The sequence below is a fragment of the Equus asinus genome, chromosome 17 (genome assembly GCF_041296235.1).
Source record: "Equus asinus isolate D_3611 breed Donkey chromosome 17, EquAss-T2T_v2, whole genome shotgun sequence".
Taxonomy (NCBI): domain Eukaryota; kingdom Metazoa; phylum Chordata; class Mammalia; order Perissodactyla; family Equidae; genus Equus; species Equus asinus.
In genome coordinates, this window is record NC_091806.1 from 14,555,974 (window position 1) to 14,582,664 (window position 26,691).

At 35.8% G+C, this 26,691-nt stretch overlaps 3 protein-coding genes across 3 annotated transcripts; 1 reads left to right on the forward strand and 2 right to left on the reverse strand.

Moving 5' to 3' along the window:
• Window positions 1–321: 321 nt before the first annotated feature.
• On the reverse strand, window positions 322–1,311 carry LOC106844114 (olfactory receptor 5AP2). The gene has a single exon (XM_014861420.3). It carries the CDS (start codon window positions 1,309–1,311, stop codon window positions 322–324), a length of 990 nt encoding a protein of 329 aa, XP_014716906.3.
• A 14,374-nt stretch (window positions 1,312–15,685) lies between these two features.
• LOC106844115 (olfactory receptor 5AR1) lies at window positions 15,686–16,618 on the forward strand. The gene has a single exon (XM_014861421.3). It carries the CDS (start codon window positions 15,686–15,688, stop codon window positions 16,616–16,618), a length of 933 nt encoding a protein of 310 aa, XP_014716907.3.
• Window positions 16,619–24,239: 7,621 nt separating this feature from the next.
• LOC139040884 (olfactory receptor 10A7-like) lies at window positions 24,240–24,920 on the reverse strand. The gene has a single exon (XM_070488604.1). It carries the CDS (start codon window positions 24,918–24,920, stop codon window positions 24,240–24,242), a length of 681 nt encoding a protein of 226 aa, XP_070344705.1.
• Window positions 24,921–26,691: the final 1,771 nt, after the last annotated feature.

The window sequence follows — 26,691 nt, forward strand, 5'->3', positions numbered from 1 at the left end:
GTTTTCCCAGATCCAAATCAAAGACACCAATGTATATACAATACAACTAAGATTAAGAAAAGCTACATACTGAAATTGGAACTTAAACCCAGATCAGTCAATTTCAAGTATTTTGATACTTTACCAGACACTACCCTCCCCTACTGTGTTGATTTATCATAAAGGCCCATGGATATGCATTTAAGACATCAGGAGATTAAGAAGCAGACCCCATTTTAAACAATCTACCTTAACACAGAACAAAATCTTAAGCAATCAGACAATAAAATTAATATGAAAAAAAATTTTCTTCTACATAACAGGATGATTTGTAACATGCTTTTACAGTATGTGTTTCTGTAAGATCTTCTTTAGGGCCCATTTTACATCCTTATTTTTCAAACTGTAGATGAGAGGATTTAGCATAGGGATTACTACTGTGTAAAAGACAGAGACAATCTTGTCCTGCTCCATTGAGTAGCTAGATGTAGGGCGCAAGTACATGAAGAGAATTGTCCCAAAGAATATAGTGACAGCCATGAGGTGGGAGGCACAAGTAGAGAAGACTTTGTGCCTGCTCTCCAATGAAGGCATCCTCAAGATGGCAATGAGGATACACAGATAGGAAATAAGGACAATCATAACACAGCTGATGACATTAAAACTGGAGAAAGCCATGATCACGAGCCCATTGATGTGGATCTCAGAGCAAGAGAGTTTGAGCAGAGGTGGGGTGTCACAGTAAAAATGATTGATCCTATTAGAGCCACAAAATGATAATCTGAAAGTCATTCCTGTGTGTATAGCTGCATTTCCAAAGCCTGCTAGAAATGAGGTAGCTATTAGCAAGAAGCAAATTCTCTCAGACATGAGAACAGGGTATAGCAGAGGGTTCCAAATGGCTGCATAGCGGTCATATGCCATCATGGCCAACAGGAAGCATTCCGTCCCCAGGAAGGAGCCAAAGAAGTAGAACTGGGCAGCACATCCATTAAAAGAAATGGCCTTATTCTCAGCCACAAGGTTCATCAGCATCTTGGGAGTCACAGAAGAAGAGTAAGACGCATCAACAAAGGAGAGGCTGCTGAGAAACAAGTACATGGGAGTGTGGAGACAGGGATCAATCTTAATTAACACAATCATCCCCAAATTACCCACCAGTGTGGCCATGTAGATTAACAGAAACAATCCAAATAGGACAACTTGGAGGTCAGAATTGTCCGAGAGTCCTAAGAGAATAAATTCTGTCACTTCTGTTTGATTCCTGTGTTGGACCTCTTTCATATATCCAATCATTTGAGCTACAATAAGAGAGAAGATGGAACATGACATTTTGTCAGATGAATGCATGACAGAGCTATAAACATCTTTTTACTGGCATAGACACAAACAAATTCTATGAAGAGCACAAAGTGAAAAACATAGTGAAAAGTGTATTGGACTTGCTGTCATATCAAAAGACTGTGTCTGAATTCTAGATGTGCTGTCTATGTACTAATTATCTTGAAACAAGTAACTTAATATTCATTAACTAAAGACCAAGCCTGGAATTAGCTATTTATTGAATAATTACAAGAACATATTCCTCTGATATTTTCTCTTCTTTATTTATGATAAATAAAGTAATCGATTTATTAACATACCTTCTAGACACAACTTCTGGAGAAAGATGGTGAAATGAATTCAGGCCACTGACTATTCCTACACAGTACTAACGGAATGAATAAAAAATATTGAAAGTTAGTAAAATTAATCAACAGTACCAAATAAGAATAAAAGAGTTGAATTTCCTGGAGAAGAAGGGAACTTTAAAAGTTGCTGGCCAGGGTGAAAAACAGAGGATAGTCCCATGCAGCTAGCATGGGTCCAGCCTTGCTCTAATTTCCCAGTATTAGTATCTATAGAAAAGAAAAATGTCAGTTAAATATTGAGAATTTTGAATAATTTCCTCCAATATTTAGAGAATCAGATTGTAAGAATGAGTAGAAAAACAAATGAAAGTAATAGAACAATCCACGGCAGTGTAAATCCTTACTTCACACTCAGATTCACAGGATGACAACAGAACCAGAAAGACCACATGGAATATTCCAGTCACCATACTGAATTGCTGGAATAATTTACCACCAGTTCATGTAAGTGGGAATAACATTCACCATTTGCAACTTTTAATGATGGCAAATACAGGACCAAAAAAAAGAAAATTCAAACTAGATGCCCAACCTAGATCTCCCAAGTGAAAATTTAAGTGACAATAAAATTTAAATTATTTACTTTAATTAACTTAATCTAATTAACTTAATTAAAAACATAAGCTCCAGTGGAATTCTCCACTTTCATTCTAATCCCCTCCCTCTTCCATGACTTCAGATTACTGAGCAATGGATAAGACTGTATTAGGCCAGCTGTTAAATCATAGCTCAGACAAAGTGTTAAATCCACTAACACTCACAAGAGTAATTTCTTTGATACTGTCTAAAATTAAAACATGGGTTGAAATTAATCCAATACCTGTGTTAACATTGGAGATAATGGATCTACTGAATGCATTTGGGAAGAAGAGTGGGCAGGAACTGGTTCCATTCTCACAGACACTGCCATATGCAGAATTGCCTATCCATGATCTGCTCTTCCATTGGAATAGGGGCTCAGTACCTCAACCAACAATAAAACCTGCCATATCTGTACAGTATTACAAGGCTTTCAAAAATGGGTGTCATTGCACCAATTATCTTATCTGAGTCTCCACACAAAACAGTGAAGGATATAAGCAGATTATTATCCCAAAAGTATTAATAAGACCATATTTGGTACATGAGGTCAGTGAAGTATAGGGCTTTTTCAGCTAAGTGATAGTGAATCCTGAGCTAGAACATAGGTCTCTTGATGCCAAATTATTTGTTGTTCCTGAACACTACATCACCTCTCTCCATATTTCACTGGACAGATATATAGCCTAAGTCGTCTTACTTTGAATAATCTTGCTGTTTGAATTCCAATAACAGCATCTCAAGAAGGAATTAAAAAGAAGGAATAGATTTTTTTCTCTCATCCTCAACCAAAAAGCTTCCCTGAGAGTATTATTTTAGGAGAAATAGTGAAAAAATGAAATGCCAAAGACAATTTTTGTGTTTGTACTAGACACACAAAGATAGGTAATGATGAGTAAAAACAGCAAGTCCTAAAATCTACTAAAATATGTTGAACATTTCCTATGCTCTATAAGCACCGTGTTAAGTATTTTTCCTGCAGTATTTTATTTAAATTCTATGAAATAGCCAGTGTTTTAATCCTCTTTTGCACATAAAAGGTACAAAAAGTTTATAACTCTTGCTCAGAATCACAAAATTGGTCTAATGAAGTCTAATTTATACTCAAGGAATGCAACTCTTATTCTCTTAACACTTGAGGTCCTTTGGAATGACCTTCTCAATAACAGATGTGAGTGAGCACTAATACAGAGGACAATTGAACTTGTAATTCTCCGAGCTTCGTTAATGCAGTAGAATACATTTAATTACATTAAAAACTCCATATATCTCCTAAAGAGAAAATATAATTACAGCAACTAAAAATTTCTTTCCTAGAGCTTACATTCATTAATTTGCATTATTAGCAAAATACCATTTGTTTTACATCTGGTGCTGTAAGCTGCGTGCTTCCATCTACCCTCTACTTTGGCAAATATATTTTTCTGCTTCTCTGCAGAAATAGCCCTCCCCTTGCTGAGATTTTGCACTGAAGAGTTCAGAGACTCTTAATCTGGATTTTTAATTTCTACGAGTTTGTTAAAATAATAATGAGATTTCCTCAGAATTGCTGGTGCTTAAAAAGACCTTAACATTATATTTACTTATTGCTGCCCTCATTTCTCCTAATGATTTACATGCCTGGTAAGAATAAAAAGGAGCAGAGCATTTATTTAACATAATTTCTTAGCCCCTCAGTTCTCTTGGAACTTCGGGTCTATGGGTGACTAGAGAAATAAACAGGATTCTGAATATTTTTTCAGGTCAGCAAGTTACATGGGCAAAAACCTTTATGTGATTTTCTTACCTTTCTTAACTGTTTGACTTCTATTTGATCTCTTTCTATTTCCTGTCCTGATGCCTAAAATCAGCAAAAAAGAAAAAAAACATAAAGCCTTCTTCTTTGAGACTCACTCTAATTCTCCCAGGTTAAGCTGCAGGCACAGTTGGAACAGACTTTAGATGCCATCTATTACAGACTTAGGAAAATTGAAACCATTTACACCCTTCCTGTCATAAGAGAGTTACTCTGCAGTCAGCAGACATCGAATTCCTCTTTCTTTTAGTTTTCCTTAAAGATAAGTATCCCAATTTGTTAAATTAGGGTAAAATACATTTCAAAATACAGAATATATCACTGCAGTGCTGCTCTAATATTTATTGCAGTTATTTCCAATCGTAGAGTCTCTAGACTAGACTCTGGAATAAGCATCCTCACTTATTTTAAATAGGATATATTTCCTGTTCTTTAGTCTGTGAGGACTTCATCCCTCGTGTCACCTCATTTTACTCTACTTGTTTTTCCCCTCTGAAACTAAGAAAATCACATGTCCCTTTTATATTTCTCTTCTTTATCCTCAGGACACGTGGGCCCAGAGGAGAAGGAATTTTCAGTTCCATTTTCCTAACCCCCACTAAGCATCCTTTTTCTTTCTCCCTTGATAGTTGGTAGTCTGGTCCCATGGGACCATTGAAAGAATACACAACATAGCAGGTTAGCTATTTTAGAGGTAGCCCCTCTACCTCTGGTCCTGCCTTCTCTAAGGACTTTGTGTACATATAAGAAGTTATGCTACCTGGATCATGGTGAAGGGCCGATGGGAGGAGGTGCAAGAAGAACAGGGCTGTCCTGGTTTTCAATCCTGGCTCTGTGTCTCACAGATTGTGGATTTTGGATATTGCACTAAATGTCTTTTCACCTTAGCTTTTTCATGTCTAAGTTAGATTACTAATGCCTACCTCACAGGGTGACTCTTCAGATAAAATAAATGAATGGATGTAAATTGCTGCATCAAATCCATATAGATAGATGATTAATAAATAAGCATTTCCCCACTTTGTTACTATTCCCTGCTGTCCAGAGTAAGAAATATTTCTTTTATCAGCCTACGCAGCCTGCATTGGGCCTTAACAGGTTCCCCATTTGCCCAAATATATCTTCCACATAGAAAACACAGAGTGTGAAACAAATTGATCTATATCTGATGATCATTTACATTATCTATGCCACTTTGAGAGGACACGCTAATTTGTCTCTCAGCACAATTTAATCAATGCAATTTGCACTAAATGATGGGGGACATAAGGGCATAAAAGATGTGCTGCTTTATCTCTAGCAAGTCAGACAAGATTTACATTATTTTGGTTGTCTTAACGCCCCACTTTTAATTTTTGTTTCAGAGGGAAAATATACTAAGCTTCTATCAACACATAGTCTGAAACCTAATTGGCAAACATTGGAAATTTATTTAAGAAGTAAATAAATAACCTTTCCTAAATTAAGTGTGAATTAGTTATTATACAGGAACAAAGTGTGATAAATTATATGAGATTAAGTTGTGCAATTGGTCTATTGGTGGAGGTTGGAAGAAAGATCACGCACAGTAAGAGGTCAGTGGTATGAAACACAGGATGTAAGGACCTTAGCTAATAACAGAATGGTGGAAGGAGACCATTGGGCAACAAAGGAGTAATTAATCATGGACAGAATAAGTGGTAGGTCCTAGTCAGCCTCAGGCTAAGGAAATCTCAAACAGCTTCAGAATAAGAAGAGAACTCATTTTTAATCCTAGCTTGACTGTCATTCAAAGAGGCACCAGATGATGCTGTCTCTCTGCCACCAAGATGGGGATCATCAGAACTTATGCTGCAATTTGATCTCCATGAAGTATTCTAAGAATTCACAGTGAATACAGGGGTGTGAGCTTGATGCCATAAGGGATAAATCATTGACAGTTAGGTTTCATGGAGCACTATGGGGCTCTAAATTCCAATAAGACATTCCAATAATGTCTATCTATCTACTATCTATCTATCTCCTATTTATTCTGTTTCTCTGGAGAACCCTGACTAATAAAGAAGTCTTGATGGTGTTCATTGCTGGGATAAAAAGTGAATCAGAGGTATTGGGGTGGAAAGGTAGAGTAGCTAAATGTCTAACTTAGTAAGCAATATCACCTCTTAGTTGAAGAGTTATATAATATCAGATGCCTAGAATTTCAAGGAGAAGATCTCAATGGAGGTGATGCTTTTCCTCTGGGGATATTACATTAATTGTTGTCACAGTGATCATGTACACTGTAGAACTTAATGGATAAGGGGTAAGGATGCTAAAAGCCTGCAAGTTGCAGTACAATCCCTAACGACAAAGAATTGTCCATGCCTCATGCGATTTTCAAATATCACGCCCGTTGATACACTTGATCAAATTATCTAAGCCTTGAATCTACCCCCATTTTACATATAAACACATTTTATATATAAATATGCAGTATTATTGAGTGGACTGTTTATATAACAAACTAGTCACAACTGCATCTTTTAAGTAACAAGGGGAAAAAATACTGGCTTGGGGTTTTACCAAGAGCTGTCCATCATTTCAGAAATTTATGTCATGAGCTAAAATGTTGCAAGATTGCTTGAGTTGCCTCTACAACAAAGCTGCACCAGCCTGCATTTTTAACTGTCACGTTTATGGAAATATTAAATATATATGCAAGCATCTGCCTTTTTCGTTATGTAGTTATGGCTGAACTGTTAGTTACTAAAATGTGTATTATATTATTATAAATTATTTTGCTTTCATGTCTCCTCCTTAAATTATGTGTGTAGGTAAATTAAATTATCTATGAATGCCATTTAGGTACATAGAGGGGCAATATAAACTACTTGCTATAAAAAGATAGCATTTGGATCTGAAAGAGTATAGATCCACTGTTCCAGAAGACATCAATGTGCTAGTCACTAGCTATTTTCCAAATAGACTTTATAACATTTAGCAAAACCAAGAAGAGGAATTATCTTGTCAGGCTTTGGAGATTCATTTTATTTTAAATAAAGCTTTATTTGGCCTGTGCAAGATGCAGTTACTTCTAATACACCATAAATAAAAACTACTACTACTGTTACTACCAATAAAAAAAGAGAGAGAAAAAATTTATTAAATTAAGAAAATGTAAACTTAACCTAATAACCTCATATAAACAAACAATTCTCCAGTTACAAAATTTAAATGGAAAAGAAGATCCCCATTTATGATTGCCAAACATAAAGGACCTAAACATAGCCAAATAAGAAATTTGTAAAACCTCTGTGAAGAAAAAGAGTAAATCTTCAGAAAGATACAAAAGTAAATCTGAATAAGTATGAAGACATACCTGTTCTTTGATAGCAAGGCTTGATGATATAAATGAGGCAATTATCTCTAAGTTAATTTATAAATTTAATGTTATACCAATAATAATGTCCTCAGACATTTTTCTAAATAAGTTGACTATGAATTTTATGTAAAAGATAAAAAAGCATTAAAATTATAAGTATTATAATTATATATATTTACATATAATATTTGCATGATTATAATTAAAACAATGTATTATTGATGAATAAATTGTATAGAATTAGTGAAAGAACAAGGGAAGAGAATAAAAATACAAATATAGACCAAATTAAATGAAGTGAAAATTCAATATATGATAATAGCACCTCAAAACAGTGGAGAAAGGATAAATTTTCAAATAATTTTTTTCAAACAACTGGATAGTTATATGGAAAAAAGAAAACTGGATCTTTTCCTCCTGTGAGATATGATCAACATTTCAATGAATCATAATTGCAAATGTATGAAAAAAAAACCATACAGGTACTAGAAGAAAACATGGTGAAGTCCTTTATAACTGGAAGAAGTATTTAAAATATATACAACCATTATTTTGTATTTTGTCCTATCAAATACAGCAATTTTAAATTTACTTGCCTCTGTACTTTGAATATAAATAGAACTCAAAATCCAGAAATAATAAAATTGAAAATTGATAAGTTTAAACAACATAAATGAAAAAAGGGAAAGGAGAAAAGGAAAGAACAAAAATAGAAGAAAATGAAACCTTTTGCAGGGTAATAAATTTCTTAGGAAAATCAAAATACAAATGATAAATTGGAGAAAATTTACACATTATAAACTAGACCAACAGATGATGTCTCCAATATATAAAGAATATAAATACCAATAAGAAAAATATTTCTGAAATCCAAAATATGAAGAAACATGCTATGGAAAAATGGACACAAAATATGAATAAACATTTCAGAAAAATAGAAATGCAAATAGCCCTTAAATATATGAAAATATATTCAACCTTTGCACCAGTCAGGAGACAGAAAACCACACAGTAATTCTATCACATAAAATTTAATATCAAGACTTACTACTTGGCAACAGAGGGTTAATTATCAAATGATCAAGAAAAGTCCAAAGCACACAAGAGGAATAGATACCGGGAGTGCTTCTACCTCTGGCACTGAGGCAGAATACCAAGGTAGGAACATGCTTGGAAAAGGACCCCACCTCCTAGGCTCTTTTAGACATGGTTGTACTCAGTGTGGCTGTGGCTTGCCCCTATAGGGCAGAGACATTCCCTGGCCAGATCTGCCAAACAAGAAACCACTCAGTAGTGTTCCACTGAAACTCACTGGTTAGCCCCCCCACCCTGGGGTGCCAGGAAGACTTGCTAGAAAGCCACCTCTGGGATGCTGATGGAATGTGACGGGAAGCTACTTGTGGGAGTGCTGGTCAACCTTTATGAAGGGTGAGCACCAGTGGGTACTGCACATGCTGCTGGCTACCACAAACCATTGAGCCACAAGGAAAAAGCACACTAGTATTGGAAACGAAGCCTTTTCCTCCTGCAATGTCCCTCTAGTGTTCTCCACTGACTAGTATAATATTATCCAGCTGGAAAAGGGGAAATGCTAACAGTGTCCATGTCCAGTATCACTAAAGCAAAGCAGAGATGGATGGATTTGGAGCTGAGAGTCAAAAATTTACAACTGGTATATTATTCTCAATGAGAAAAAATACAAATTATGACTACCTTCAGAGAATACTTTCCAAATTTTAGATTGACCTATACATATATATATATGTATATATATATATATACATACATAGAGAGAGAGAACAGATAGGTAAATTTAGATGAGAAATACAGATATTTGACAACCAACTTTATTAAAAAGACTGTGGGGAAAATAAGAATTTGTACATTGCTGGAGGTAAATTGGAATATTTAGCAAATTGCATATTTAAATTTCCTTTTGACTCAACAATCCCACTTCTAGGAACCCACACAGGTGACGTACTGGTCAATGTAGGAAAAAGCACATGCATGAGGCTATTTATTATCGTGTTTTTTCTTCTATTAGCAAAAGATCAGAACCAACTCAAATGTCTAACAATGGGATAATTCATAAATAAACAACAGTAATCCACACGATGGATTATTATGCAGCTGGAGAAATGAGAGAAAAATATTTATTTCAAGTCAAAGTTTGACTTGAAAACAAATATTATAAAAGAACATGTCAATGTTAATAGGAATTAACTTTTCATCATAAAATGAGACTTAAGAATAAAATAAAAGAAGTTGGATTGAAAATACAAGATCCAACTATATGCTGTCCACAGGAGTCCACCTTAGGTTTAAGGACCCACAAAGCCTGAAAGTGAAGGAATGGAGAAAGATATGACAATGGTTCTTTTTATTAAATTCTTTGATTTTATTTTTGAATCTCTTTTTTTTTGAGGAGGAAAATTTCTCTTAGATCATATATCATTTCCAAATTAACTGGTTTTTTTTTAAAATTGTTTAGGTAGTGAGATTTTACAATTGCCCATTTTCCTTTTTCTTTATACAATGGGAAGCTGACACAAAGCTGCATACTATCTGTTGAAATTAAAAAAAAACAAAAACGTAAAGCATGTATTTTGTTTTTTTACTAGCTTCATCCTGTTTTTAATATTTGAATCTTTTCTTTCTTTCATCTTATTCTTCTTAAAATTATATACCAAGGGATAAAAAAAAATTGGTAAGTTACCCCAGATCTCTTCCTGGAACAGGAATCTTTGCCTTATGAAGGGCAGTCTTCTCAGGATTGTTATCAAAGGAGAATAAGCATGAACATTGTACTCAGATAGATGAGTGGTTCCACTCTGAATCTACCACTTCTAAGTTGTGTGCTCCAGGGAAATGTTAAACAACTCTCACTTACTGCCTTTATTTGTAAATCAGTGAGTCATTCAGTTCATCTGAAGCCAAAGCAATAATATTGTCAGAAGATTCAATTGATCACACACGTGAAAGTGCCCTGCAGTGTCTCTAGCAAATAACTGTTCTCAAATAGTGTTAGTTTCCTTTCCCTATTTAACAAACTATGATCTCAAAAAAAGTCAAATCTCATTAATTTGTTCTGTGACATATTCCTTACAGCACATTAAGATACTTTAAATACAGCCACTCCATATAACATGGAAAGAATAGGCTTCTTTGAAAAGACTTGCAGGCATCAGCAAACAGACCTTTCTAAATTACCATCAAAATCACACCTTATAGGCAGCTCTGAGCCAGCCCTGGTGGTCTAGTGGTTAAGATTCAGTGCTCTCACTGCCACAGCCTGGGCTTGTTTCCAGGTCTGGGAACCATAGCACTCATCTGTTGGTTGTCATGCTGTGGTGGCTGCATGTTGCTATGATGCTGAAAGCTTTGCAACTGGTATTTCAAATACCAGCAGGGTCACCCATGTGTAGATAGGTTTCACCTTAGCTTCCAGACTAGACAGACTAGGAAGAAGGATCTGGCCACCCACTTGCAAAAAATTGGCCCTGCTAACCCTATGAACAGCAGTGGAGCATTGTGTGATATGGTGGTACAGAATGACCAGGCAGGATTCCACCCTGTGCTGCACACAGGGTTGCAAGGAGTGAAAATCAATTCCAGGCACTAACAAGAATGACAAGACAGCTTTGGGCTGTTAAAAAAAGAAAAAAATCCCTGTAGCACTTATGGTTGATTCAATCACCACAACTAGAGTGAATGAAAATTCTCTTGTGTTTCCTTGTTTATTATTAAGGCTTACGGAAGACAGAATGAAATTCCTTAGGGGATGACATTTCAGGAAATCTTTGGGTCTCCTATGAATTGCAGAAAGCATTTCATCATATTTCTTCTGAGGATTAATTTGTGACTCTGAGATTTAAATACCTCTTGCACGAAGGACCAAAGGTGGGATGAGCAAGTAGCTCACAGACAATTATCAGAGTGATTCACTATCATTGGATTCTTCTCAGAATATCTGTTCAGTATAAGTCATCAAAACAAGAGGAGACTTTCAACCTCTCACCAACAGGTCAGGTCACAGGTCAGTATTTGGGACAGAAAGATAAAGAGATGTGACATTTTGTGAGTGGAGCATTCCCCTGCCAAGTGCTCCTTTGAAAATGGCTTTGCTTGGCGCTAGGTCCACACAATTTTTAAATTTCAAAAGAAGACATAAACTATGGGTTTGTGTTTTAGGTATCTCATAATAAGTCCAAAATCAGAAAATACTAGAATTGGAAATATACGTGCAGTTTGCATTCCCCACCCCATTCATTTCACAGATAAGGAAACTACAACTAATATAGAAACGAATGTTAATTAGTGCAAAAACCAAAACTACAGCCAGTATTCCAGACTCTTACTCTAGTATTCTATTCATATAAATGTGCAAAAGATGGTAATGCATGGAAATCTAAGATATATCTGGCCTGTATTTGCTTCTATAGTACGTTTGCTGGTCTTTTAAAAATATTTGTGTTTAGTAACTATAGAATATACTTATTTACTCACTATTCCACTATTTCCTCAGAAGTCAGATCTGCTGAATTTCAGCTACGTGAGACTAAAAAAAAAAAAACTATAAAGGTTTTCTTTTCCTTTTTCTTAATCAGCCCTTATTTTGAATTTTATAGCTTCATCTCTACGTGTTTTATCCTTTAATAGAAGTGCTGTAGAATTAAAACCACATCTTTCCTAAAGCTTGAGGCAATCCATGATACATCACCCCTGTGGAATAAGCATTGAACCTTTTTTTCTCAGAGTTATGAGTGCACACTCATCTACTGAATTAAATCATCTACACTCAAAATTACCACATGCACGAGCACTAAGCACATGTCAGTCACTGAATTCATCACTGTGTGTTTGTGTGTGTGTGTGTGTGTGTAGATAGATAGATAGGTATACTAATTAATTTTTGGTGGAAAGTTATTAAGGTAAGTCTTAATCTCACTTAACAAATGTAAAACTGATTCCAAGAAGATAAGTAGTGTACTAGCAATCAACAGTAGTAAGTGGCAAGGCCTGAATTTGTTTGTACACTGTAAGAGAGAGCATGCAGGTGCTTTATGATTCGTGGAACATTTTCTCATATCCTTCCTCATTTAACTGGAACCTTGAATGTATAAGGGATGAGAGAATGACTGTCTAATCACATATTCTGAGTGCAACAAATTAGTCAGCACATACCCAGCTGTGGATCAGTCATGAATCCCTGTGCTGTATTCTTACAAGGGGTCTCATATTCCACTAAGTACTGTAGTCCGGTATCACCTCTGCATTTTCAAGCTTGATGCCTGGGTCTGTTTCTTCATTTATAAAATTGTGAAATTGGACTAAATGACTCCTTCTGGTGTCCACAATAGTATTATTTACTCTCTCGCTAAAGTGCAAGAACAGATGAAAAATGGAGGGACTATGGTAGATCTTTTATTTTTTTCTTCATGGTGAATTATTTTCAAATTCCTATATGAAGAAGTTGAGGGACAAAATAATACAACACTATATATGAAATTGGCACTCCCAGATTCAATTGCTGATTCTGCAACTAACAAAATAACTGTGCGAGGTTTCAAGTCCCCTCAGCCAAAGTTCTCGTTTCTTGATTAACATATCCTATGAGATGACATAATCATTCACATGCAGTGAGATGAACTGAACTGGGGTAGGGGCAAATTGTTCTTTTTTAACAGATATTGAGGTATAACTGATGTGCAATAAATTGAGTAAATTTAAAGTTTAACATTTGATATGTTTTTATGTGTGTATAGACTCATGAGACTATCATCCCAATCAATCCGACACTGTCCAAAATTTCCTTATGCCCCTTGGTCATCTTTCCTTCCTGCACTTCCTCACTCACACTTCTATCTAGGCCATCATTGATCAACTGTCTGTCACTATTGATTAACTTACATTTTCTAGATTTTTATAAAAGGAATCATATCAGGCATACCCTTTTTTATCTGGCTGTTTTCTCTCATCCTAATTATTTTTATTTCATTCATCATGTTGAATTTGTCAATAGTTTATTCCTTTTAATTGTAGAATAGTATTCCATTTTATGGCCATACTATAATTTGCTTGTCCTATCATCTATGGATGGGACGTTGGATTGTTCCCAGGTGTTTTTTGAGAATTATTGGATTGAGCTGGCCTGGTGGCGCAGCAGGTAAGTGCGCATGTTCTGCTTTGGTGACCCGGGGTTTGCCGGTTCAGATTCTGGGTGCGGACATGGCACCGTGTGGCAAGCCATACTGTGGTAGGTGTCCCACATATAAAGTAAAGGAAGATGGGCACGGATGTTAGCTAAGGGCCAGTCTTCCTCAGGAAAAAGAGGAGGATTGGCAGCAGATGTTAGCTCAAGGCTAATCTTCCTCAGAAAATTTAAAAAGAAAAGAATGATTAGATCATAGGGTAGATATGTGTAGGTTTAATTCTATACCATCAAAGTATTTTTCTAAGTTTTTTTACTGTTTTACATTCCCATCAATAGTGATAAAAGTTCCAGTTCCTCCACTTCTTTGATAACACAGTATGGTCCATCTTTTTAAATTTTCACCAATCTAACAGATGCATAGTCATATCCCATTTGTCCCTAATACAAAAGATTTGAGTATTTTTCATGCATTTACTTGCTATTCATACATTTTCTTTGCTAATGTGTCTGTTCAAATCTCTGGCCCGTTCTTTTTGGATTGTTTTCTTTTTGAGTTTTACAATTCTTTACATATTATGGGTACGATGTCTTTATGAGAAATGTATTTTTAAAATAAATTCTATACAGTTTGTCTTTTCATTCTCTGTTTACTAATTGACCTAATGTATGAAATGATGAACACATTCACAGCATATTAAAAGTGAGTTGAACAGGAGTAGATATAAGTACTTTATAAACTATAAACCCTTGGGCAGATATATAGTGCTGATTATTCATTGTTGGAGACCCTTCTTTGTTGCGCTTGATTATATTCTAAGCAGAAATTGAAAGATGGGGGCACTACTTTCAAGCACCCTCGGGTTTCAGGTAACCTATTGTGAATGTCCACATCCCCGTGTGAGACACATTATACTACCCTGCTTCTTTGTCTTTCTTAATCAGTAAACTAATTGAAGTAGATATAGCCTGAGTTCTCACTTCCGGTTTAGGTAGAGGATGCTACTTATTCCAAAATTACTTTGTGTTTTGTTTTGGGTTAGTGTTGCCTACTTCCTTCTTAGAATTCTTCAATGGACCAGATATTCATCCAAACAAAGAGAAAAAAGTTTAACAAATGAAAGCTCCCGTGTGACTACAGAGTTGGGTAATGCTCTCTTTAGTCCCCTTGAGTGAGGGATCCTTGAATCTTAACTCTGAACTAAGCTATACAACAACCTGTCGGTTAGGCAATAGAATTATCCAGACACAGCTGTGTCTTCACCCTGATCATGTCCCATGCCAAACCACTGGGTGCTTCTAAAGATCAGGGAAACCAAAAGACTAATTCTGTGTCCATGTATGATAGGCAAGACAGGAAAAAGAAAGGCAGCACAAAAATAAAGAGATCTAACCTCCATCAAATTACATATACATAAAAAACAATAAAGTGAAGTGGACTGTAGAGTCAGACAGACCCAGCTCTGCCACTTACTGACTGTTGACTTTGTTGAAGTTGCTTAATATCTAGTCTTGTTCTTTTCAGATATGAGAGGGAAATAATGGTGGTACCTACTTCATGGAGTTGTTGTGAGATTAAATTATGTAATGTTTGTAAAGCACTCAACATGCTGACATATTGTTAACACTCAGTGACTCCTGGCTTTTTAAAAATTGTGATTATCTATTGCCTTTTTTAATATTATGCACCCTGTGCTCCAAGTCTTTCATTTTCTGGATATGTGTGTGCATGATATGTTATACTTTGAGATCTCTGAGTCTTTCATTTTTCTTTGTGTGCCTACCTGCACTGAGAGTTGATATTTATTCATTATGTGTGTTCATATTTGATTTGTTTTAGAAAGAAGTAAGTGGCGCACAAAACTGCTCTTCTTTACTAGTTAATAAGACAGATAATCGCAAAGATCAGGTCAAAGATTTGGTACCATGTCATAAATGACCTCAGAACACCAAGGTCCTTGGAGAAGAAGAACTTACCATTCCCAAGACACTAACATTTTCTCCTATTTTTACGGGACACCTGGAGAGGACACATAATCATCACCTTCATCAAAGTCCTTTGAGTCATCCTAGGGGTCATAGAATCTAATTCCTGGGAAGATTGTTAAGAATCACCCCAGCTAATAAAGCAAGTCCAGGAACACCTGATGAATAAAGAAAACCACTCAATTGTGACTGAGTTTATCTTTATGGGCATCACTCAGGACCCTCAACTGCAGATCATCTTCTTCGGGGCCTTCCTTTTGGTCTACCTGATCAATGTAGTGGGGAATGTTGGTATGATTATCCTGATCATAACAGACACTCAGCTTCACACACCCATGTATTTTTTCCTCTCCAACCTCTCCTTTGTTGACCTGGGCTACTCTTCAGCCATTGCCCCCAGGATGCTTGCTGACTTCCTAACAAAATACAAAGTTATCTCATTCTCCAGCTGTGCCACTCAGTTTGCTTTCTTTGTGGGTTTTGTGGATGCTGAGTGCTATGTCCTGGCTGCCATGGCCTATGACCGTTTTGTGGCCATCTGTCGACCCCTCCACTATAGCACTCTTATGTCTAAGCGAGTCTGCTTGGTTCTCATGCTGGGCTCTTACCTGGCTGGTCTGGTGAGTTTAGTTGCCCACACTTCCCTCACCTTTAGTTTGAGTTACTGTCGTTCCAATATCATCAACCACTTCTTCTGTGAAATTCCACCACTCTTGGCTCTCTCTTGCTTGGACACCTACATCAGTGAAATCTTGCTCTTTAGTCTGTGTGGTTTCATTGAATTCAGCACCATCCTCATCATCTTCATCTCATATGCCTTCATCCTTATTGCAATCATCAGAATGCGCTCAGCTGAAGGCCGCCTTAAGGCTTTCTCCACCTGTGGGTCTCACCTCACTGGCGTCACAATTTTCTATGGCACAGTCATGTTTATGTACCTACGACCAACATCCAGCTACTCCCTGGACCAGGACAAGTGGGCCTCTGTGTTCTATACTATTATCATCCCCATGTTGAATCCCTTGATCTATAGTTTACGGAACAAGGATGTGAAAGCTGCTTTCAAAAAACTTATTGGAAGAAAATCTCAATAATAACAAAAAATGAAAATATGTTATCACCACAGGTAAATGATACTGGTAGAAGGATGATGGCAGCAGACAGAAAATGCAAATAAATTTCCAAAAAGGACTGCCCAAATTATCATCTATTTGCTGAGTGAATCTTAATTCCTGATGAATTTTCTGTAACCATAAACTCTATGATCTAAAGGAAATAAAACTTAATATTTTTGAAAGACATTTATGTATTATAACAAGCGTATGTTATAATTAAAATAGGAATTGCTTTAGAATCAGGAAGATCTTTGAATCTCATTTTTATATCTCTAGTTGGTGACCTTGTTGCTAGAGGACTACTTTTTCTCTTTCTTAATTGATTGGTGTATCTAGACAATAATCAAAGCAGTTTAAATCTCATTAAGTTCTTACAACAATTATTAGAGATAGGCATTATCTTCATTTTAAAAATTATAAAAGTAAAGCTCAGACAGGTAAACAAACTTGTCAAAGTTAAGAGAGAATCAAAATTTGATCCAAGGGCTACTGTCCATTCTGACTAATGACAAACATTCAGGCTTGGAATATTTAGAAGGAAGTCATCATCTAGGCTTTGTTAATTTCTAACTATGTGATCTTGGGCAAGTTATTTGATCTCTGTAAGCCTCAGTTTCTTTGTCTACTACATGCGAATAGCAATGCTTATCTTTTAGTATTTTTCTAAGGATAACTATAGTCTCTGTAAAGAATCTGTTAGATAAAAATAATTAATAAACATTACTTGATGTTATTTTCCTTCATTTCTATGTTAACTCTCCGTAATTATGCTATCAGTGTGATGCAATAAAGTGAGGAAATTTTTTCCCATGTAGTTGGTGATAGAGCATGCATATCAACTTATAATGGCAAGAGAAAAATGGGTAGAAATTGGATGACCTTGGTCTTAGTCCCACTCTCGCCAATAATTATCTCAGATAAATTCCTTAATATCTCTGTACTTCAGTTTCTTTATCAATAAAATAAAGACTATTATTTATACCTTATCTATCCTATTAGTTTAAGTGATAAATAAATGCCTTATGTTTGAAATATCTGAATTCTCTTTCTTACATTAAAAACACTGTCCAGTAATAAAATCGTAAGAAAGATAAATATATCAATCATGTTCTGTATAATAAACTGCAAAAATCACGTGAGTTAGTGTTTTCTTTAATCAATAAAGAGTTAGTAATCACTGTACTAGAGGCTGAAAAGGCAAAAGTTGATGTAGAAATGCCTAAGAAGGGATACATCATGGTGAGATAAAGCTGAGATTCAATTATGCTTGCTCCCTGATCAAGCTATATAAACTCAGGGGAGATTTTTACACAATCTATGCTTATGACTTGATGGACAACATGATATTAAAGATAGATAGATAGACAGGTAATAGATAGATAGATAGATAGATAGATAGATAGATAGATAGATAGGTAGATAGAGATATTTCCTGACCTCATGCGATTTCTATCCATAAGGAGATAATATAAATGTAATTACCCTGATTCACCAGAAAAAAGTAATGAATAAATACCAACAGAGAACTGCAGAAAAAGTCCTGTGTCAACTCAAACTAGAAAGATAGTACTTGCTCTCAGGAGATCAGGATGTCTTTCTGAAGTGGGGGGCGACTGAGTTGCTTTTGAGGCATGGCCCAAAAATAAAGAGGGAGGCAAATGAGGTAGGGAATTCGAGAAGAAGAAAACATAGAGAACAAAGTCAAAGAGCCTGGAACTACCGGACATGTCCATGGGCCATTTTGGCTGGGTGTCCAATGGATGGGTTTGATGGTGAAACTGGAATGAAGCTCAAGATCTGACACCAATTTAAGGACATGGAAATTTAATGTTTGGGGCATAGGGAGTTTACCACTTGTGGATTCTAGAGAAGCTTCCTCTTTGCTCCTTGAAATTCTGTCACATATCCTTTAGCAGAGCAACCTTTGGGGAAACCAGTGTTGCACCATAGCTCTTGGTCTGGTAAATCTGAATAGACTCTACTACTTCAAGCAGGTTTTAGATTGTCTGATTTTCTTAATCGGGATTGGATAAAGCTCTTACATTTCACTGTATATCTGATCTCCCAGAGGAAGAAGTTAAACTTAAGTCCCTGCCTTTAGTCTCTGCCTTAAAGAGGATAGCTGGAATAATTAGAATCTGATTCGTTATCTATCCCATAGCTACCCCTCTTCCCTAACTCAGGAGCTATAAAATTGCAAAAATCCTTTGCTCAGCATTTCCAGGCCCTCCTCTTCCTTAAACTACCTCTCTGATATTATTTCTCCCTGCTCTCCTTGTGCAGCAGATTCTTCTGTAAAAGCATTTCTTGAATGACCTTCACATTTTTCTACTTCTGTATCCTTCCTAATTCTGTCCTCTCTCCAGTCCCTGCTTCCTTGATAGTTCCAACTCTATGTCTCAAAACGTCCAAATTCTTCACTTCCTTCAAGGACCATCTTAAATACTATCCCTTGAAAGCCCTCTTTGAGCTACTAGACTGGTAAACAAACAAACAAACAAAAAACTCTTCTGAACAGCAGCATCCTTTAATTTATAACTTTCTCATGGCTGTGTGTGTGCATTTTAGAGTGATGCACATACGTGTATGAACGCCTTTAAGGGAGAAAGATGTATCTGGCTTTCTCCCATTGCAATAGCAAGCTCATAATGGACATCTAAGGAATACTTATGAAAAGAAAGGAATGAAATGCTATGCTTCTTGTCAAGACTGTTTCAAAGAGCTACGTGCACTACAAAAATGTGCAGCCACATGAGGGTTTCTGGAAGCAGCTGCGTTGGTGTCTGTGTGCTTAACTCTGTTAGATTAAGTGTTAATCACACTAACAAGCCCCTTCATCAGACCTGGTTCTAGGAGAGTGGAATAGGGACCCATAATGAAATCCACACTATGAATGGTATCCGCAGATAACATCTGAAATTCTACATTTTCAGCTTTATCCTAGTCATTTCCTTCCATATCCCACCTCCAAGATGCTCAAGTCCCATTGAACTCAAGTACGCCATGAAATTTCTCCCTCCGTATACTATTGCTTATACTAGTCCTGTGACTCAAACACCATTAACCCAACTAGAAAACACATACTTGTGTTTTATGTCACAAATCAATCACCTCATCTATAAATCATTCCTGGACTCACCTTCCAGGGTTTTCTCATCTGTCAAATGGTACCAATAATACTTACAACATAGAGCTGCTGTGAGAACTAAGCAAGATGTTGTTACCATGGACTGTTGTCCCTCTTGCTCAAAGCAGTCTTGTTTTTTGCCTATTGTCCTGGAGTAAGTATCAACAGTGCTACATTTCAGTCTCAAAAGTGCCCAAGTTCAGATATTAAAATACACGAAAAGCTTAAGTGGTGTATTTAAGTACTTGGGGGCTTAATTAGATGGCAGCTTTCCTCTGTGTGAGAGAATTACTGTATACATAATTCTGCTATAATGTTAAAACATATATAGTTGTTCATCAATTAAGGACTGGGATACATAATGTTGAGTTGAATGAAATGTCATTATGCAGCTCATGACTGCCCTCCTTAATATGAAGGCTTCTTTGGTAGACGGTGATACTTTAAGGTAGTCTAATTTTTTATCCTCAAGTTCTGGGATAAGAGAGCCACACATGTTCATTGAAGAAATGAATGACCATTACCTGCTACCCTAGGGAACTACTGAAATCTAGTCCCAATTCTGGGTCTCATTGAAATCTATTGCAAATATGTATAAGATCCCAAAATTCATAGGACAACATTATTGGCCTCATATTTTAAAATGATGAAACTGGATTTATAGAAGTTTAAATAGCATTATAATGTGGTCTTAGTTTATACATAGTGCAGCTGGGACTAGAATAATTTCTACTGTTTCCTATTCCAGGGTTGTACATAATAGGGAAATGAAAAGCATAGTCATTCATTGTAGAGAGTTGCAGGCATAATCAGAATTGAGGAAGAGGTTTGGAGAAACTCTATAAAGGTCTAGTCCATGGCTACATTCAGTCTGATGATTCCATTAGATTGATTAGTCAGGATTTAGACAGGATTGTTGTGAAGCACTTGTTGAAAGACTCACATTTGCCTCTGACCACAGTGAGCTGAATCTTTGTAATATCAAATGGGCCAGAGTAGTCCCTATAACATGAATAAGTGATGGAAAGATGCAAAATAGGAGATTATATCAAAGAAGCAGTTCAGCTTTCAGATTATGTTGAAAGAGTGGTATTGATGAGGAATAATTAAGTTCACCATCACTTTTTTCCCTGTTATATTTTACAATTCTCATACTTACCATCTGTAATACTAAATTAATTTTTTTTTTTTACTTTAAGAGGAAAACCATCTGTTAGGAAAGCTGATGGTAGTGTTTATTATATCCTCTACATCTACAGTGATGACAGTAAACCTTTCAACATTCAACAATTATTGTCCTCAAAATTGATCAACAAAATCCAAAAAGTGAAAATATAAAGCCATTTAAGAATAAGTATGGACAGGTTTATAACATAAAAAAATTATAATAAATTTACAATAAATCTATAGAGGATAGAGATAGCTAGATATATATGGAGATTGATTGATTAATTGATTGAGAGATACCTAAAGATCATCCAGTCCAACAGTTGTTGCATTTTGTAAATAAAAGGAATGAAATTCATAGGAAAGTATTCTCATAATACACAATAATACTGATTAATCAAGCACTGAAAAAATGTAGCTGATGACAGTAGTCCATTCTCTAATTATTTTGTTTACTCTAGGCTTTACTTTTATTTTAAAATGAACAAAGCACTAGTTAGTCTATTTTCTAGCTATGTTGTCTTCATATTTCCATAATCCCAAACAAAGGTAGGGAGGAAATAACTCAATAGAACACTTGATGTTGAGAAGGAGGAATAATTGTTGAGTTCACCGTATTTGTGTTAGTCTTAAAATTAATGTTTCTTCACTCTGGTGATCACTGATTATGACATATAGTACATAGAATTATCAGTTAAATGTTATAAATGTTACATTTTCCTTTTATGTCAAAAGAAGAAAATATAGGAAAGGAAGAAAATTTGGCTTGAAGAGGCTAGATGAGAACTAGGTTAGGACGTGGGCTGTTTGGATGACATTATTTTTCTTAGTTTAACTAACTCCAAATTATTGACCAAAGCAAACTAGCCAAAATAAATTGATTAGGTCAATCAATTGGTCTAAATAATGGCTTTTTAGAAAAACAACACAAAAATGTTTACTTCCACTTGTTTACATGTTTTGGCTATGTGTGTCCCTATGAGAATGGTTCTGTAACTTTTCTCTGCATTTTTAACTAATTCATCAATTTATAGAGTTTGAGAGAAAGAAGGATTGGTAATTTTTGTAAAAGAAAAAAAATAATTTTATATACCTTTAGGCATTTCATATTTCTTTTTCAACACTAATTTAATGCTTCGTTTCCAATTTATAAATAGCCAACTAAGCACGTATTTCTTATTTGTTAACATTTGGGAGAATTTTAAATGTCACTTTTTACTTTAAATAAATTGTTCAAAGAAAGTTGCTTGGAAGTATATGCTTCTACTCCGCATTCATGTATTGAGCACATCTACAGTATATAAAATCATTTGTATATCAAGGCAAATATACAAAAAAAAAAACTACTGTTCAATTAATATGGCTGTTCAGTTGTTAGTGGTTTTGCTTTTTACTTTTTAAATTGATTTTAAACCAGTGACGTCTACTTCCCTTATTCCATCAGAGATGCTTCATGTACTGATTGTGTATGACCTTTATATTTAGGTACAAGAAATGGTCACATTTTAGTTGCCATATATCTGTGAAAGGAAAATTACATTCTTTTCATTTTATTCTAAATTGTGAAACAAAGTGAGGAAATTTTAGAAACAGTTTATTTCTAATTTAATAACATGTTAATCAAAGGCCATATTCAAGTTTACTAAGTATATTAATGTTAAATTATATTTTGTTATTCTCAATTCAAAGAATAATTATTTTTACTTTTTTATTTATTTTTTGGAGGAAGAGTAGCCCTGAGCTAACTGCTGCCAATCCTCCTCATTTTGCTTAGGAAGACTGGCCTTGAGCTAACATCCATGCCCATCTTCCTCTACTTTATATGTGGGACGCCTACCACAGCATGGTGTGCCAAGCAGTGACGTGTTCGCACCCAGGATCCGAACCAGCGAACCCTGGTCCGCCAAAGCAGAATGTGCGAACCTGATTGCTGTGCTACCAGGCCAGCCCTCAAAAAATATTTATTTTTAAAGACACCACTGGGTGGAAACCTTCAAAACGAAGAAAATTTTTGTTTCCACAAATTTGTGATTTTATGTATATATATATATATATATATATATATATACACACATGCCTGTGTTTCACACAGCATCCAGACAGTCTTTTCAAAAATGTAAGTTGTGTCATATCACCCTTCTTCGTAATACTTACATTTTGCTAAGAATAAATAATTACTTCTTACCTCAGTCAACTCAGCTCTGTATGGTCGATCTGCTGCCTACGTCCCTAGCCACACCTCCTGCTGCCCTGATTCTCACTAGTTTCTGTTATTCCTTCAAATAGAGCAAACTCTCTCACACCTCCACAGTCTTTCTTCACAACCACCCTCTAGCTAGAAAGTTTGTCTCTTCAGTTGCCCTCCTATCTGTCCTTCTGATCTTTGCATGCAGCCTCCACAGAGAAAGTCACCCTACCTATTATTGTCTGGAACTGTCCCTTGATGATTATTTCCTTTATTTCATTATGACAATTTGTCAGTATAAGTGTGTGTACTATATGTATATTATAAGTATTTATGTATCTATCAGGAAAGGAAGTGTTTCTATTTTATTTAACATTATGTTATATAGTCATTCAGTAATATGTAGTGAATGAATGAATTAATCCATCAAAAATGAACATTTGACCAAATATTCTGCCTGTGATGATCATTATCTTCTTGTCCACGTAATCATCATAAGACCACCAGGAACAAACAGATAAAATCAGATTTATTGATTCACTGCAAAGACAAATATCACATGCCAGGATTTTGAGGGAAGGTTAGAGTTAAGATGAAATTTAAATGAAGCGATGTTTTGACACTCATTGCAAAGCAAGGCTGTATGTAAAGGGGTCAAAATCAGATCTACCACAAAGTAGGTGCAGGGTCTTGTTTTCTTGGAAACTGCAAAATTAAGACAGATGTGAAAACACATAACTGAAGTTCTGCTCCTCAGTTGAAAGTTAAGAATGCTTCTCCATCTCCAGGTGCTTTAGATCCTCCAGGCAGCAATAAAAAGTTTCATATTACTGGTATAATTTCAAGCAATCAATTCCAGATAGTCTATAATTTTAGAGAATCAATATTTCTGAGTATGGAAATAGAAGTCACTCAATGAAGGGAGTTGTTCTGACACATTAAAGCTGTGGTTTGTTCTTGGAGAGACATGTTTCCTGCTGTATCTGAAGCTGGATTTATGTGTCTGTTGTGAACGGCAAGGCAGATGTTGACAGCCCAAGCTATTTTTTACTCTCTCACTTCATATTCGGAAGTCAACTAGCTTAGAATACCAGTTAACTTTAGCATCCCATTAAGAGCTCTCATGTCCTCTGTCTTGCAATAGCTCTCTTTATAACCCCTTTCACATCCTGGTTCCTTAGGCTATAGATCAAGGGGTTGAGCATAGGTGTGATCACAGTGTAGAACACTGCAATGATCTTGCCTCCAGCCCTGGTGGACTTGGACTGGGGTCTCATGTACATGAAGATGGCAGTTCCATAGAATAAGGTCACCACTGTCAGATGAGAGGCACAGGTGGACAGTGCCTTGTGCCTCCCAGAGGCTGACTGCATCCTGAGAACTGATAGAAGGATTTGGGCATAGGAAACAATGATGAGGAGAAAAGGAATGAAGACAATGATAATACTGAAGATGAAAACAACCAGCTCAGTAAATGAGGTATCAGTGCAAGCCAACCTCAGGACAGAAGGTACCTCACAAAAAAAGTGATTCAGAACATTGGGCCCACAATAGGGCAAACTCAAGGTGAGGACATTGATAATCAAAGAACTCAGGAAGCTACTGGACCAAGAAATGACTGCCAATTGGACACAGGTTATTTGGTTCATAATAACAGTATAATGAAGAGGATGACAAATGGCTACATATCTGTCATAAGCCATGACACCAAGGAGAACACATTCAATCATTCCAAAGGAGAGGGAGAAGTACATCTGAGTAGCACATCTGGAGAATGAGATGGTCTTCTTTTTTCCCACCATGTTGAATAGCATTTGTGGGACATTGGTGGATGTGTAGCAGATATCCAAAAAGGACAAGTTAGCAAGGAAAAAGTACATGGGAGTTTGGAGAGGAGGTTCTATCTGGATAATAGTGATAATAATAATATTACCAGCCAACGTTAATAAATAGAATAACAAGAACATAATAAAAAGAATGAACTGCATCTTTGGATGAGATGAGAGCCCTAGGAACACAAACTCAGTCACTGTGAAGTTTGTTTTTATCATATCCATTTTTCAGGTCACTTCCCTCTTACAGAACTAGCCACTCACCTGAAGACAGAAAGCAAATGCCCTTTATGTCACAATGTTGAGAATTCAAGACGTAAGTAAGAGCAAGGAGAAGTATCGGTCTGAGATTATATCTTGAGTATCTGAATTGTACCACAAATGGAAATCTTTTCTTTGGCTTTTGGAGGGAATATTCTCTTGATGAGATTAAGAATTTCAGACCCAAGTACTGATTAAGTTAAGCAGATATATTTGTCTTTTCTCTAAGAGTATGCTCTTTTGCCCATTCATAATCTTTCTAAACCCTGCTTATTTCTCAAAGACTTACTCATGCCTCATCTCTTCAAAAAGATCCTATTATGTCACTGTTCTATACCGACCAACAGAGCAGCATGATGCAGCACTCAAGTAAAAAGCAGTGAAGGACATTGCTTCATATGGCACCCATTAACCTAAAATTAAAGGGAGAAACAGCAGCCTATTGGAATTCTGTATCATACTGATGTGACCCTCTAGTGCTTAAACACTGTGATACCCTAAATAACAAAGGCTGTGCACACCAACAACAAAACCAGCCATGGATCACAGTAGTTGCCAATTCTCCCAGCTCTACTACTTCCATATTGCAGGGTCTTGAATGGTTTCACTATGCATAAATTGAGCATAATGATAGAACCAATTTCTTGAGGAATAAATTAAATAACGTGTATAAAAAATTTAAGGCAATGTCAACACGTAGGAAACAATCCACAAATAACATTTATTATTAATAACCCTAATAATATACAGTATTGCCACATCTATCTGGAATTTGCTTCTCTAATAAAAACCATTTCAGAGAAATAATATTATTAAAAAGATTCTAGGTCTATTCCCTGAGAGCTCGCTAGTTCCCACCTTACACTTAGCTTATTCACAGATTTAATATGTTTGGTTAACTGACTTGCAGGTCATCAGCAGATTAAAAGCAACAACTTACAAAGATATGGAGTAATGAAGAGTTCTAGAGGTAGGCACAGCTACAGTAGCAAGAAGAAGCTGCCAATCATTCATACATTCATTCATTCATTCCTTTTTTTAGTTTCTTTCTTCCTTCAATAATATCTCTTTGATAATCTAACATTTACCAGATGCTGGGTGCATGTAATAGACATTTTCAATCTCTCATAGAATTTATAGTCCAATTAAAGTTGCAATGAAGGAAAGAAATTGATTCCTGAGGGAGTGGAGTGTCTTATCAAGAAGGCATTTATGAACCAAGTAAGTAGTTGTGGGTCGTGAAAAATACAACTTTATGTAAAATATGCTTTGTCAAATAATATTGATTTGCATGTAATATGTTTTAGAGGATTTTCTTATATTTTGAGTTAAGTGAGGGCATTTCAAATCAAATAATTCAATGAACTGGTTAACTAAACTATCTAATATATGAAGTCCCAGTATAAAGGAGGGATGGGCCTGGAAATAGTAGAGAGAGAAGTTAAGTCACAGTCCTGTTTTTATCAAAAGTAGCAAGAGA